The sequence below is a fragment of the Brassica oleracea genome, chromosome C3 (assembly GCF_000695525.1).
Source record: "Brassica oleracea var. oleracea cultivar TO1000 chromosome C3, BOL, whole genome shotgun sequence".
Lineage (NCBI taxonomy): Eukaryota > Viridiplantae > Streptophyta > Magnoliopsida > Brassicales > Brassicaceae > Brassica > Brassica oleracea.
In genome coordinates this window covers 47,271,653-47,288,046 of record NC_027750.1, presented here as the reverse complement: position 1 = coordinate 47,288,046, position 16,394 = coordinate 47,271,653, and the positions used below count along the sequence as shown (strand labels likewise).

The 16,394-nt window shown below is 37.4% G+C and overlaps 1 protein-coding gene across 2 annotated transcripts; it reads left to right on the top strand.

Moving 5' to 3' along the window:
* The first annotated feature begins 2,241 nt into the window (after positions 1–2,241).
* On the top strand, positions 2,242–4,978 carry LOC106333533 (syntaxin-72). 2 transcript variants are annotated; one of them, XM_013771967.1, is made up of 9 exons: positions 2,242–2,429; positions 2,557–2,682; positions 3,598–3,757; positions 3,856–3,941; positions 4,019–4,087; positions 4,228–4,272; positions 4,367–4,429; positions 4,537–4,613; positions 4,705–4,978. In XM_013771967.1, exons 1-9 carry the CDS (start codon positions 2,274–2,276, stop codon positions 4,715–4,717), a joined length of 795 nt encoding a protein of 264 aa, XP_013627421.1. In that variant the 5' UTR covers positions 2,242–2,273; the 3' UTR covers positions 4,718–4,978. The 2 variants fall into 2 exon arrangements, with proteins under 2 accessions (XP_013627421.1, XP_013627422.1); XM_013771968.1 differs by having other exon boundaries at positions 4,537–4,623.
* The last annotated feature ends 11,416 nt before the right edge of the window (positions 4,979–16,394 follow it).

Below are 16,394 nucleotides of genomic sequence, written 5' to 3'. Positions count from 1 at the left end.
AGAGTATGTATACATATTTGATCAAAAAAGAGTTTGTATACATATATTCTACTGAGTTTTAAAATTACTTTGTTGAATCAGTTTCTTCCCTAATACATACAACCTTCTTATCAATGATTTAAGAATCCTATTTAGCTTGTGAACATAAATGTTGTTTCTTTTCTATATATCTACTCATGAATAACCATTCTTTCTCTCTATTCAAACAATTAAATGGCTCTACCAGCTTGATCACATACATATATAATATTAATAATAAGGGAATGTACATATAAATATAAGATATATACAGCAAGAATGCTCCCTTTCACGCATTTCCTCTAAGCCTCCACGTTAGAGAGATAGCAAAGACCGATCAACACAGTTACACTACCCAACCTGAACCTTTTCGTTTCTTTTGTAAATTCACGTAATGACCAAAACACCTCACACCTGTCTCATAATTTCAGTGGCTGTCTATGCTCATCAGTCTCCTTCGCATAGTAATTACATCCACCTGTATTACTGCTCAAAAACAGACCAATGCTGAATCTCATTAGTTTCCTTTGTTTTCATGAACCTCTTTCAATCTTAAAGCGGAGGCTTGAGCAAGAAAAGAGTACACTTTTGTTTAGTTGTCCTTGAGGGCGAGTTGTTAAGCAAAGCAGCACAAGTAGGTTGGAACAATATTGTATACTTTCTTGCAGCTCTATTGGCTTCTCCATAAGACAAATATCAAGAATGAAAACACAAACATACATATTAGCACATATATTATGGGAGTATGAAAACAGAGTAATAAATCATAATAGCATACTCACACTTTCATGTAACAATACACCATAAAAAAAAATTGATTTCCTGCAAAAATAAACATTCACCAGAAAAATGTGAAGTCTTTAACTTTGTAACTATTGGATGTTCAACTACAATTCAGAATAGCATCTTTATAACACTCATAACGTTGCAACAAAACTGAGTCTGGCCACAAATATAACGGATATAAACTTGACCAAAAACTAAAACTTTATAATGACCCATTATTCGACAACGTAAGCAACTTGATCCAAGTTAAATAATAATTCCAATTTAGATCGATAATAACCTGAATCATGTGAAAGGTTTGACGGAGGAATCATCAATTAGGTAACGACGTTACTCGAATCATCAATATCCACCTGATGGTTGCTCGTTTTTTTCACTGTTCTTCAAAGCTTGACGACGACAAACTTTTTGTAGAATGTTATTTAATTTAATAGGTTTAATTTAGGTATTCTGAACCAATTGGTTTAATTTAATTTAATCAGTCAACATATAGAATATTGTAAGCATGTTCTTAAATTAAATCACAACATGTTTGATAGGTCCAAATATAAAACATGTCACAGTATTTTTAAATAGGACTCTATTTTAATAGAGTAGAAACGTAGACACAATTTTTAGAAAACCATAAAAATCAGTTATCATTACTAAAACCAAGCTAACTTAAAACAATGAATAATGGAACATTGTCATATCGCAATATTTTATATATCATATCATAACAAAATATCAATAAATCAGAATTACTTTATAAGTCATATACAAACTAATTAAGTTAATAATTATTAATTAATTACCATGAAACTAATATATTTATATTAGTATTATAATATTAGGTTTCAAACTTGATGTGAATTCAAAGTTATAGTAAATTTTTGATAAATGTTTGAAATATGTTATCATTATTAATGTAATCAATATAATTAATTAAACAAACACACAAGACTATCAGTTCAGTTTAAAACCGAACCAAACCGAATAATTTGGGTTAAGAAACAATTTAACCAAATGATTTCATAATAAAATTTTGTTTCTTGGGTCAGTTTAGGTTTGTTTTTTTTGTTCACCCCTATACTCACTTATGGTTTTAATATAATTGTGGCAATAGCAACGGAAAATATGACACGACTATATGAACTACTGTTCAGAGAAAACATGATGAAAAACCAATCTGTCAGAATCACGAGAAGTGGTGATTAGGGGGCGAAAAGTAATTGACATACAATGAATCCATCACGTATTTATCAACTCTATAATTAGGGTTCGCTATATTTAGATTTTTTAAAAAGTGTACCAAAAAACGCAAATTTCACTTCCAACTATTAATATTCCATGCCGCCTTTTACGCTCCGCGTCTCATTTCTGGAGTGAAAATAGGGTCCAAAAATGGTGAAAGAAGAGGTTGAGAGGGTGACAAAAAACAGGAAAGATAATCAGAGACATTATAGAAGAAGAAAACGAATCACGGAGAGATGACGGTTATTAATATTATCTTCAGAGTTGAAGAGATTTGCAAGAAGTACGACAAGTACGACGTCGACAAGCAGCGCGAGCTCGGCGCGTCCGGCGACGATGCCTTCTCCCGACTCTTCAACTCCATTGATACCGATATTGAATCGGTTGTACATGTTCGCCTCTCTCCTTCTCTCTTTTGAAACCCTAGAATAGATTTTTTTCTTTTTGATAAGTCCTAGAATAGATTCTTGCTAGTAACGTAACGTTATTGAGTTTTATATTTTGTATCGTAATATGTAGAAAGCGGAGTTGGCATCAACAGAGACCAATAGAGCTGCAGCTGTGGCCTTGAATGCTGAGGTTCGAAGGACGAAAGCGCGTTTAGCTGAAGATGTTGTTAAACTGCAGAAACTGGCCGTTAAAAAGGTTAAAAATTAATTACATATCGCCAGTGTTTTTAAAACCGGACCGGCTAGCGAACCGGAAATGTTTTGGGTCATGGGCCATTGTGGCTCGACTGGGTCTCAACAGGGTTCGATCAGGTTTACTTAGATTAAATTTAATTTAATGATATTTTATAAATAATATGCATATTCTTAAAAAAAATAGATCATATTAAATAAAATGTTTAAATATCCATAATGTGTAGAAAAACTGAAAAATAACAATTAAAATCTAAAATCAATATGAAAAGCATATTTAAACTTTATTCGTAGTTTTTATCACTCTAAATTTTCACCACCTTTAAAAAAAATTATATACACATTAAGTAAAAAATATATTTTGAAATACAAATTTCACAAACGTAAATGTTTTAATTATTTAAATTCTTCAAAACAAGTGATCATGAAATAAAATTTAAACAAAGTGAGAAGTAGGCACAAACAATATCTTGACGTGAATATTAAACTTTGTGAATCTTGTAATTTATGAGTTGTAAAGACGACAAAAGAAAAAGACGAGAGACGATAATTTATTAATCGTTAATAAATCTTATTTTTACTTAAAAAAAGAAAAAAATTTAATTGTTTCATTAACAAAATTTTGGCTTATATACGAACCGGGATTTGACCGGTTCATTGGATCGCCGGTTCCCGTATTTTTGACGGTTCGATAGAGGTTTTTAACTGGTTTGATTTTAGTTGGGTTTTATCATTAACCCAACCCGAATTATTTTTGGTTCACGGTTCAACCCGGTCCGATCCGTTTTAATTCATTTTTAACCGTTTTAATTGTTTCGAAAAAAAAAATATTACCGTTTTAATTCACTGAATGAGTGAAGCCGGATGAATATCAATTGGGTGTGTTCAAACTTTGGAGTGCATACATATATATATACAGGTGAAAGGGCTAACAAAAGAGGAACGAGAGTCCCGATGTGATCTAGTTATCGCGCTAGCCGATAGGATTCAAGTGATACCTGACGGACATGAAAGACAAGCTAATAATGAATGGGGAGGTGCTTCTGCCCCTAACAAGAACATCAAGTTTGATATATCTGGTACTTCGGCTTTCCTGTTTTCTCCTTAGCTCAAGATTCTGTAAATACTAAAAATATAAATAAGATTTGCTTTTTTATTTCTTCTTGTTAACCATCAGAGGAAGACATGGATGATGAGTTCTTCCAGCAAACTGAAGAATCCAGCCAGTTTCGACAAGAATATGAAATGAGAAGAAAGAAGCAGGCATCTAAATACATCGATCTAACTTTTTTTTTATTTTGACAATGAGGTTACAGATTTAACGTATGATTTTTCTTCAGGACGAGGGCCTTGATGTTATCTCAGAAGGTTTGGACGCACTGAAGAACTTAGCACGTGACATGAACGAGGTTTGTTGTTTCCTCACCTGCCCAAATAATATAATTTTTTTTTATCCGGTGGAGACTTACATTTATTTTTGTTTCAGGAACTTTTTTTTTTGGCTAACTTTTGGAAATCTAATCTATAGGATCTTAATTTTTTGTTTCAGGAACTTGACAAGCAAGTCCCATTGATGGATGAAATGGAAACAAAGGTATTCGTTTTCCTATATATCATAATTTTCGACCCTCATTAGTCAGTTGAAGAAAATGCTAGCATGACATGTAAGTTATGCATGGTTGTCTTAGGTTGATGGAGCAACTTCGGATTTGAAGAACACCAATGTTCGGCTCAAGCAACAGCTTGTAAAGGTAAACAAAAGAAAACCAACCAATAATTTGTTTAATTAGTAAATCAACTTATTGTTATTGTCATTGATCATACGAAACCATCTGCTAAAATTGGTTTGGAATTTCAGATGAGATCGAGCCGCAACTTCTGCATCGACATTATTCTTCTCTGTGTGGTCCTTGGAATCATCTCTTACATCTATAAGTAACCCAATGTTTCAATTCCACTCTCTACCTTTTCTTCACCTCCAAAATTGTTTCTCTAACAAGTGGATCATTTACGTTGTTCATCGCAGTGCTCTGAACTAAAGTTGGTGACGGCATCAACCGACATTCTCATTGCCATTGTGAAGCCTATGGTAACTTCTTAACCAAAGTAATAATAGTCATTTCTTGGAGAGCAAGGAAACATGTTTTTTTTCACAAGCTTTTACCATATGTATACAGTTTTAAGGAATTATTCTTGGCAAAAAATAAATATATATTTACACAAGTTCGCTGCTGTAATTGTGTTTGTTTTGTTGGGCGATTTATTTTTGTTGAATCAGAATGTTTTAGCGTTTCCATGTGTCATGAATTTGTAAGAGAATGGAAGTAAACGTTTGTGGACATTGCATAGTGGAAAAGTCTTTTTTTTATAGTTGAAAAGTCATGATTGGAAGCCAGTTAAAAAAAAAAAAGTAATGATTGGAAAAATGATTTTACCTACTTTTAGCTTTTTTGTTTGACCAAAAAAGTTTAGAGTTTACTAAAACCTAATGATCTGGAAATCTTATGAAACATTTCCTAATTTAAATATATAAGTTTTTGGAGAAACACAACTAATTTTTTATAGAAAAAACAAACTAAATTAAGTAAACTCACAAAAATAAAAGAGAGATAAAGAAAAAATTTTGAAACCAAAATAAAAATAAATAATTCAAAAAAAAATTCCTAATTTCAAAACACCGAAATTTCCGATAATTATGTAGTCTCTATTCTTTTTCTAAATATTAATCTGTAAGTTTTCCAAGTTAATGAAAAGACACTGAATAGTCCTGTCCTTGCACAGATGTCACAGTAATAGAGATGTCACAGTAGTAGTCCATGTATTAATCCTCGCAAACCAATAAATTTTTGGTCGAGAAAAATCCCGCTCGACCAATTTTAGTTGTTCAACCAGGATTAATAGAAATAAAAATTGACCCGGTAGATTAATTTCTCGACGGGACTGTCTTGTGGTCGAAAGACCTTCGCTTGATAGTTTTGGTCGAGTCTTAAATATTTGGTCGAGTCTTAAATATTTGGTCGAATTTTTATTAAGTTGACGAGATTTTCCGAGAACAAGACAAGAAGAACAAGGATTATTTGGTTGAAAACTTATTTAAAATTTCGACAAGCTGCCTAATTAATTTTGGACCAGGCTCATGTCTTCCACTGGCCTGCTTGCTCAATATTCAATCACATGACTTGCACCTGCCTGCTTACCTAGCTTCGTAGTACATGGCACATGACAACCACAAGCTGCTTGTGTGCTTTGCTTCCTCTCTTAATTATTTATGATTTGCTGGAAACTGCTTCATGAGAGGGAAAGAGCTGTCTGGTATAGATGGTGAAGCAGGTTGCCAGCTGTCTGCTCTCAGCCAAGCTTTGTTATGAGCTAAACCCTCATGTGAAGTAACACAGATTGTATTTAACCCTTCTCCAGCTGCTTCCCACGTCCTGAAACCTAAAGAAAAATCAAGAGAATTTCAGAGAGAAAGAGAGAAAGAAGAACAAAAAATCAGTGAAAAAAATTCAGGAAAATAAATCAAGAAAAATTGTTGGTGATCTAATATTCAACCCTACCTCAGTTTGTTCCCTTGAAAAATATCAGAAGCTGAAATTTTTAAATAAAACCCTAGACCTAGTTCAGTTCAGATCATGATCAGACCTTGATCTTTCTCTTTGATCAGTCCAGCCGCAAGCTTACCTTGGAGAGGAGAACCATCTGAGTTCATCCAACGGTTTAGATTTTGGGTAAGCTTCATCTCCTTGCCTCAGACCTTGCTTGAGCAGAACCAGTTCATGTTTAGCTAGGGTGTTGGTCGGATCACTTGTCTAAGTGATTATATGGTTCAATTTGTTCGTTTCGGTTTGAATTAATTTTCTGTAAACCGCTAGCTAACTGATGTGAACTGTCTAGACCTAAGCTGAACTGAACTGATCCTGTCCTGAATAAAACTTGTCTGAACCGAGCTGATCTGATTTTGGATGAGTAGAACCGAGCATGGACTGAGCTGATATGAACCTAGATAAACTATTATAGCTTGAACCAACTGATCTTATGATCATACACTTCTGTTTCAGGTCAGAGGTGGAGTAAGGCTTTAAGTATCCAACCAGTTTCAAGGCTAATCTCTTGGGTGAGTCTAGATGGATGTTGAGTTAGATCATGAAGAGTGCATGATTAAATTTAAAGTGAACGGTTAGTTAATAATGTCTCTGAATTTTTGTGAATTGTGTTGTAAACACTTACTTGAAGATGTAATCAAAATGTTAAAGTGAGGTTAATCTTAATCTTAATACTTGTTCTCAAGTACTAATCTTAATTAAGAATTAATCTTGGACTAATTAAGGATTAATCTTGGATTAATGAAGGATTAATCCGAGATCATTAAAGATTAATTGTGATTAATTAAGGAATAATTATGGATTAATTCGGGAATAATTATGGATTAATTCGGGAATAATCATAGAAGTGAAAATCATGTGAAGTCTTGTTACATTCACTATCCCTAAAGTCTGTGCATTACTGTGACTTGGTCCTGCGAACGGAACAAGATCATGAAGACACGTTGATGGGGTAGCTCCCTAGAGACCGTGTACTGCATGACGATGCAGTGTTGGATTGTTCATACTTGACATTCGACAATGATGGTGATGCTAACTCACTAGTCTCGGTTAGCCTTAGTGGTTTCTCGGATCTAGTTTATATATTGTATTATATGAGTATGGTAACAGGCGGGTGTTGCGTGTTGTGGAAGTGATGTTTAAAATAAGTAGAGAGGCGGCTTTCGCGGAGATCGTCGTTTAGCCTTAGTCTGCCATCTTGTTGCTTCTGATAGACTAGAGAGGCGGCTTTCGCGGAGATCGTCGTTTCGTACTTCTTGATCGGTGTCGACGAGCGAGGTCGCTAGCAGACTACCTCCAATTTCGATCGCAGATTCGGATGACAAAGACACCCTTGGTGGACGGGTGTCTCCTGTTTCCTTGAGTCCTGGTTCACAGGACAAACTCCGTCGTTGTAAGTCGTAAGCGGCGTCGATTGTTGAAAGCCGCTGTGCCCGAATCGTCTCGTTCTGGTTGAAAATCGAAAGGTTGGAGGCTCGTTCTTGAAGGCGATGGTCCCTTGTCTATGGGTCGAGACATTCATATTTCTCTTGCTCAGCATACGAGATCTGCGGACTGTCGTCCTCCATCTCTTGTTTCTCCTGGCGAGGAGGAGGCCTACGCCAAAGTGGTTACTGCGAGCTCCAAGGTTCGATTCGCTGATCTATGTATACACATACGTATTTTTCTTCGGAAACGTTGGGGTATTGACTTCGTAGTTTTCAGGTCGTGAAGCTTTTAACGAGTTTACCGTAACGATGGAGGACCGCATTCGTGCTCTTCACAATGAGAGTGAAGTGGAGAAAGGAAAGGCCGAGGTTCGGAGGCTTACGGAGGAGCTCCGAGTGGTAAAAGAAGAAACTAGAAAGAAGACGGGGGAGGCGATGCTCTTGAAGGATGAATGGCAGAGGGCTCGTTGTGAAAGGGCGGCTTTTGAGACTGAAGTTTCTGCTCTCGGAACCAAGGTCGCGGAGCTTGAAGCAGGTCGTGATCGAGACATCCGTAAGGGTTCTCGCGCTGCTCGTCGTGAAGTCGCTAACGGCTTCCGAGAGATTCTTGCTTCCTTAGAGAAGAGGTGGGTTGGCAAAAAGAAGGAGGAGTCCGCCGAGATTCAGCTCCACGAGGTTGTCGCCAATCTTGATTTATTGAACGAGATTAAGAAAGAGGGGCTTGTAGTAGATGAAGAGATCGTTCGTCTGAAGGAAATGGTGAAGGACTGCGAAGCTATTGCTAGCTTGGCTGCTGTTCCGGACTGGTCGGTGGCAGGTCTCGACCTCCCTCAAGTTTCTGAAGATTCGGTCGTTAATGACGAAGCTGCGGACTCGTCTTCCGGCGAAGGAGCTAGTTCTTAGGTGTTTTGTTTTTTGTTTTCTATTTCTTTCGTATCGGCTATAAGTGATCTTTTTCGTTTTTGATATCTTTTTTTTTATTTTTGAACAGATAACTAATACTTTTGGAATATATGATCTTTTGATTCGATTCCCTTTTCTTGTTGAGATCTTGCGGTGCCTTCTCTCTTTATAAGGTCTCGTTTTACTTGGTATTGATTTCATGTCCGATAGGCGACCTTTTGGTTGCGCGTTTTATCGATTAACGATGAGACCATTCCTCGGAGCTCGGTCACTTCTTCCCGAGTATGGGCTAGGAGGGTCGGAGATATCGGCCTAGCTGACTGAGGTCAGGTTAGGTCGTCGGCGGCTTGCCTTTTTTTTGGGGCGATTCCAGACTCGAGATCCGGTCCGGTCTGGGATCGTGGTTCGGTCTGGAACCGAGGTGCGATCTGGTGGTGATGATCGATCATGGCCCGGCGGTCGGTCCTGGTTCGAGGCTCCTATTGGAGTGATTCGTTGCGTCTGGGTTATTCCGGCCATCCCGTCGGTACCCGTTGGTCCAGTAGGTAAGGTTTCGGTTCTCGAATCGGATCCAATGGGATCGACGTTGTCGACTCCTGATGGTGTGGTTCCGATGGTTTGATTAGGATCTATAATCGCGCTTAGGAAACTTAGATCAGTTCTCTTAGCAAAGATGTTTTTTCGTTTATCTTCCCCATAGTCGGCGCCAAAATGTAGATCCTAAAACCTACACTAAGTATTTGATAGTGATCGAGAGTTTAATCTAGGGAAGATAAGATGATGTATGCAATGATATATTTAGAACACAACGATATAATCATGTTCCGGTAGGCAAAGATGGATTTTATTGATGAATAAGATTGAATACAATGAATGAGACGAGATCGAATGTTACAAACGGGATCGAAAAGACAAAAGACTTAAAGCTAAGTGAAAACAAGGTTGATGTATGGGTGTAGCTCTCTCTCTCTAGGGTTTTCAACGTGTCCCTTACTTGTGCCCATCGATCTCTTCTTATAGTGGGTAGATTCCGCAATCTCCGCAACCGCTCCGCGATCTCCGGTTCCTTGAATCGATCTCTTCCTGCTTGTCGGAGTCGGGCTTCTTTGTTGGTCGCGTGGCCCAAGTCATTTTAGGCCCATTTACCTAGTTGACTGAAATTGGGTCCAACACTCATCACCTCTGATTCTAATCTGATCCCACGTTCTCGCAGTTGAAAAGTTGTCCTTGTAATCCTCCTCATTATGTCGCCATCATATAACACCTCTTCCCATAGTTGCATTCGGTTTCTAAGCACTCTCAACTGAGAATACACCGCACCAAAAACTCTCCGACCTCGACTGCTGATTGCCCAAACCCCATTTGCACACGCTTCAGCAACGCGAGCTTGGCGAGGAATGCCAAGGTATCTCAAACCCAAATCTCATGTAGCTTCAATAATACTTTCAGTACCTAACCAATCATCAAACCAGAAGAAGGCCGACTCGCCACTTCTAACTTCATATCGCATAAACCTCGAAGCCTCTGGTCGGAGTTTAAGCAATTTACGCCAAAGCTAAAACCCCTTGTTGAGTCTTTTGCATTCCAAAATGATCCTCCACCCAAAAGTTCAACTCCAACCCAAGAAACCCATAGATATCCCGACAGAGAGAACAATTGCCAGATATCCCGACAGAGAGAACAATTGCCAGATAAGACCCGAAGCAAAGACCTTTGATGTTTCTCTAAGCTTTCGAATCCCTAACCCACCTTCACACTTAGCTAAACAGAGATAATTCCAAGAGATCTTTGCTTTATGATGAACATTCGGCGAGCTAGACCACAAAAAATAGCATTACAAAGACTTTCAGTTTCATCCAAACAATCCCTTGGCAAGATAAAAGCCGTGCACCAAAAGTTAATGACGCAAGAAATGACTGACATAATTAAAATATATTAAATAAACTTTTCTTAAAATTTCTAAGCTGGTTTAGTTATTTCAAGTTATTTATATAGATAAGATTCAAATATTCAAGAAAAATATTTGATGTTGTTTTTTCTTCTAATTTATTCATCAAAAAGTCTGTTTACATCAAGTGTAGACAAAATCCAAACCTACAACTCATATAACTTCCTTTCAACTTTACTACTGAAAAAAACAAGAGAAATCACACTCTTGTTTCAAACCAAATTGGAGAGCTTCTTCCATACCCCTCCCCCTTTCCATCCTTATCAAACTAAGTTTATTTCTGATCCATTTTTCAATAGTCTTCTTCAAAACAGATATAGGCAAAGACTTCTCCCCATGCTTGATTTTGTTCCTTTCTCGCCAGATTTCATAAACAGCAGCTTGGAAAGCATATCTGATGCAGAATAATCTCAACCTTACCATATTACCATCTAGTAACAGAGGCACAATAACAGAACAGACCGTAGAGAAGGAGCTTCTCAAAATCCCCAATGAGAGATGTTCCCAAATCTGAGATGAATATGAACATTCAAAGAATAAATGATTTCTAGACTCTGAATCATTTTTGCAAAGAACACAAGTTGTGTTCTCATTTTGGCTCCAGTTAGATACTCTATCCATAGTAGATAGTGTATCCAACATTGCTAACGAAGATATAAAGCAAACTTTGGGGTAGCCATAGAAAACCAAATACCTCGAGCCTAAGAGCAGTTAGCATAATTTTCTCGTATTAACATCCATGTCTCTTGAGTCGAGAATATTGTCTTGAAACCCGACTTCCTTCTCCATTGATTTACATCCTCTACATTATCTCTTAGCTTCTCTTTGACTACAGCCAACTACTCCTCAATAATATTTAGAAGCTCCATTCGGTGCTTTCTTCTTCTTCTCGTACTCAATACCACATCCTCAATTGTAGTTTTTTTCCTTATTCCCATATCAATAATGCTTCTATTACCCAACAGATCAAAAAGCACTCCCATATCCGACCATTTATCATACCAAAAAGAAACATAGCGGCCATTCCCCATTTCCTTTTTGAAGAAAGTCTTCGCAAGTTCCCTCAGCTTCAACATATTTCTCCACATCCAAGAACCCACTTGTGTTTTAGTGCTAACTTCCCAAAAACTTTTCTTCCTGAGAAGATTTGTTTTATTCCATTTACCCCAAAGTGAATCACCCGACATCATCCTCCAAATAAGTTTCAACCCATAAACCATATTAACTTCCTCCAGAGCTCTAATACCCAAGCCACCTTCACTTTTAAATTTACAAATATCTCTCCACGCTACTTTTGCACCCGTGGACTTAAGAGCTGGACCTGACCAGAGGAAAGAAGCGCATAGTTGTTCTACCTCCTTCATACATTTACTTGGACGTCTGAACACTGATGCCCAAAAGTTTACAATACTCATCAGCACTGCCTTGATCAACTGCAACCTTCCCCCGTATGAAAGAAACTTACAAGTCCAGGTGTTTATCTTACTTCTTATTTTTTCCACCAGAGGAAAATCGTCATGTTTTCTCATCACCTGATTCATGAGGGGAAGACCCAAATACCACACCGGAAGAATACCCACCGCAAAGGGGAAATTCATCAAAATTCTACTTCTTTCTTCCACTGACACACCCGCCATGTACACAGTTGACTTCTCAATATTGACATTCAACCCTGACCACTTAGCAAAATCTTCAAATACAGATAGAGCACCTTCAATAGAAACTTTAGACCCTTCAACGAAAACCATCAGATCATCTGCAAAGCATAGATGAGTAAGAGATAGGGACTGACACCGTGGGTGATACTTGAACTTCTTCTCTTGCACTGCCTTATCAATCTTATGAGATAGCACATACACAACACAAATAGATAAGGAGAAAGAGAACAACCTTGTCTCAGTCCTCTTGCGCTTTGAAAATACCCTGCAAGTTCCCCATTAACTTGTACTAAGAACGAAGGAGTAGTTATACACAATTCCAGTGAATGAACCTGACAGGAACTGCAATTGCGTCCAGACTTTGCAACACAAACTCCCACTGTACTGAATCAAATGCTTTCGAAATATCTATTTTGATCACACATCTTGGGGAAATAGAATCTTTGTGATAATCCTTGACTAACTTCGAAGCTAATAAAACATTCTCCATTAGAACCCTTCCTCTAACAAATGCAGTTTGATTCTCTGAAACTATACGAGGGAGAATCAGCTTAAGCCTATTAGCCAGTATTTTTGATACCACCTTGTATGGAACATTGCAACATGCAATATGTCTATAGTCTATATCTCCAAAGATATAAAATATAAAATATAGTACATAAAAGTTTTCATATCAAAATGGCGTACACTTTTTAATTGATTTTCCATATCGATTTTCTTGTAACTTAGAAAATTGTAGTTATATACATTTAATGACGATTTATACAATGATCCGGTGGGCTGTTTTGTCGGGCCATAACAGTGATCCGGTTTTGAAGTAGAAGGATAACAATATCGTTGGCTGTACATCACCGAATGGGTTCCAAGTGCTATAAGCTATATGGGAGGAGGGGGAGATAGACGCTAATGATGCGGATGTGGTTTCAGTGGAGGAGGGTGAGGGAATTGAGAGTAACTCAGAACATAATGAACAGGTTGATCAGCCGAATGTGGCTGTATCTGATCTCACGGGGAAAGGAGCTCTCCAAAGGCAAGGCATCACTCATCGTAGCCGAGGAAGAGGCTTGAAAAGGGCTATTGTGAACTCAAGGAGTCTGGTTCAAGCTGTTACACAACAGCAGAAGGGGTCTCAACAAGCGAAAAAATCTTCCTCTAGGAAGCATTGATGTCGTCAATCTTCGCTTTGAACATGTGTGGGTTCAATAAGCCATGCAAACAAAGGGTAGTAAGACATTGGGTTAAAGTGGCGAAAATGTCTTTCGGTGTTTGTTAGAAACAACAGTGAAGGTTGAGAATTTTCAGAAAGTATTTGATGAAATATTTCCAGGTTGAACTTATTTGCACAATTACTTTCAACATAGGTCAGGGAAGATTTGGGTGTTGGTCTGATGAAGTAGAAGTTCCAGTTCTTGTTAGTGCACAAATGGTCACAGTGCGGGTGAAGTACAAAGGATCGGGTGATACGTTCCTTTCCTCATTTGTGTATCATCAAACTGTGCAATCGAGAGAAGGCAACTATGGAGTGAGATTGAGTTAGTTAGTGGATCTGTGGCGGGAAACAATAACGCTTGGATCATACATGGAGACTTGAATATGGGTTGTCTGTGCAGGAGCATTCTCGGCTATGGCGACACGGTCTGATCACATTGCGATCAAGAAATTTCAGAATGTAGTTCAGAAGTGTGATATGATGGATTTATTTAATGTTGGACCTTCCTTCACCTGGGCAAACTGTCAAGATGACAATCCGATAAGTAAAAATCTTGATTAGGTTATGGTTGATATATGTTGGATAAATGCTTCTCCACACTCGTATACAACGTTTGAATCTGGTGGTGTATCGGACCACATGCTTATGCACACACAGCTTCGAGAAGTCCCTCATGGTAATATAAAGTCTTTTAAGTTTTTCAACCATGTTGCCTCACATCCTCGGTTCCTGGAAGTTGTGTCTCGGGTTTGGAATGACATTGAACCTATGTTTCATTCACGATCAGCAGTTAGAAGATTCTATGAGAAGTTGAATTCCCTCAAATCTGAAATGAGAAGTCATAATGGTGATATGTTTCGTGACTTTCCAGGGAGTGATAAAGCAGCTTATGAGGAAATGTGTACAAAGCAAACCAAAGCAATGCAGAATCCGCAGACATCTTCTTTTGAAGTTGCTTCAGATGCATGATATCACTCAAATTACCCTAAGGAGTGATTTTACTCTCTCAAATAAGAGGTTCAATTGTAGTACTTAGGGATCGAATCCACAAGGAGCTAGGGAACCAAATAAATCTACTTGTATTTGTTAAGTAAGGTGGTTTAATGATTTAAATGTAAAGTTGCAGTTGTTTGAGAAAGTAATTGCTCGGTTGATTGGTTGAGGTTTTGGTGCTTAAAAGAAAATAGCTAGAATTAGGGTTTTTATTCAGGAAATTTGGAATTATAATCCTATAGATGCCTAACAAGTTGCATGCATGATATTGTAGAGCTCAACACTTATAAACGAACCACTAGGATCTCGCTTTCTAGGTTCGTCTATTGACCAGTGTCGATCGAAGATTCTATATGAATATCGATCGATGCATTATTCGAAACGTCGACCGATTATTCAATTTGAATATCGATCGACGCTATTGGTCAAGCGTTAATGCGCGGGTTGAATGTGCTCACTAAGCTCACTAGATCATCTCTTATCTTACTCTAGCAATAATCTTAGCTCAATTAGAATGGTTTCAGGATGAGATTAAAGCTATCACTTATATCTAACAATCCTAGGGCAAGTTCTAGGTAGCTAATCTAGAATCATGCATTAATGACAATCCTAATGGTTAATATCACAACTTAACAATCTATAATTAAGGCTAATCCCTCATAACCTATTTAAACCCTAAAATCTAACAAGAGAACTACTCAGACATGGCCAAGCAATTTATAACAACAATAAGGTATGAAAACTGCTTTAGAATAGTAAATAGATATCAATGGAGTTCCAATCACAAATGTAACTTTGGATCTTCTCTTCAATATATCAAAATCCTAGAAAAACTTTTCTGTGAAAATAGTAAAACAAGAAAGCACACTTTGCCTCTAACATGTTGGCAAAGCTTATATAATTAGGTTAAAACTCGTCAGGGGTAATCTTGTAAATTGGCGAAGACTTGGGCTTCAAGTCGACTGTGACCAAACGGGTTTTCTGCGCACTTCGCTGTTGATCGATGTCAAGATGTGAACATCGATCGATTATTCCTCTTCAATATCGACCGATGGTCGAGCTCGACGGTCATCTCGGGTGCTTACTCCAAATATCTCCAAAATGCTTCAAAATCATCACTTATCTCCAAATCACCTGATCCTATAAATATTCTAAATAGACTCTATAATATAATAATTAATAGTTAAAACACTTATAAACCATGGGTAAAGGTGGGTCAAATCCATGGTCTATCAACTCCCCTAGACTTACCCTTTTGCTTCACCTCAATCAAAACAAACAGGTAGTCACTTGTGAAGCAAGCCTTAATGGTTGTAGCCACCAAGTCATGTTCAAATCCTTTACATATATAATTCTTATGAATCAAGCCTTAATGGTTGTAGCCACCAAGTCCTGTTCGAATCCCTTCCTAATAAATCTCTAATAAATATGTATATATATATAATTATATATATATATATATATATATATTAATATCTATATTTCGAAAATAGAGAGAGAGAGGGTGATAAATCATCTACACAAGGCTTTACCTTCCAGACTTGTTTGAAGAATCCGATCTCATGTATACCAAGCCCCAAGACAAGCAGTTGTGTCAAGTTTAGTGTTGGAGGTAAGCTTTGGTTCCTTCAAACAATCTCAGCAAGTGTGAATAGTTGACCGGTTGATCCACTTTTGTATCGTTAGTACTATCTGCAATCAGTAAGTCTAGAATGGTGCTAAAGAGTGGTTAGATAACAAGCAAAAATCTAATAAGTTCATTATCCCCTTCTTGACTCAATAAAATTTTTTTTTGAAAATATTTTAATAAGACTCATAAATAAACTACTATTAGTAAACCTCCAATGTAAATTTAGTCGGAGTTATGGTTATAATTAAATCATACGGACTCAATGTAACAAGTGAGAACGATATACCAGACCAGAATGGATGTCGACCGATGTAAGGATGTTGATATCGGTCGCGACAAGTGATG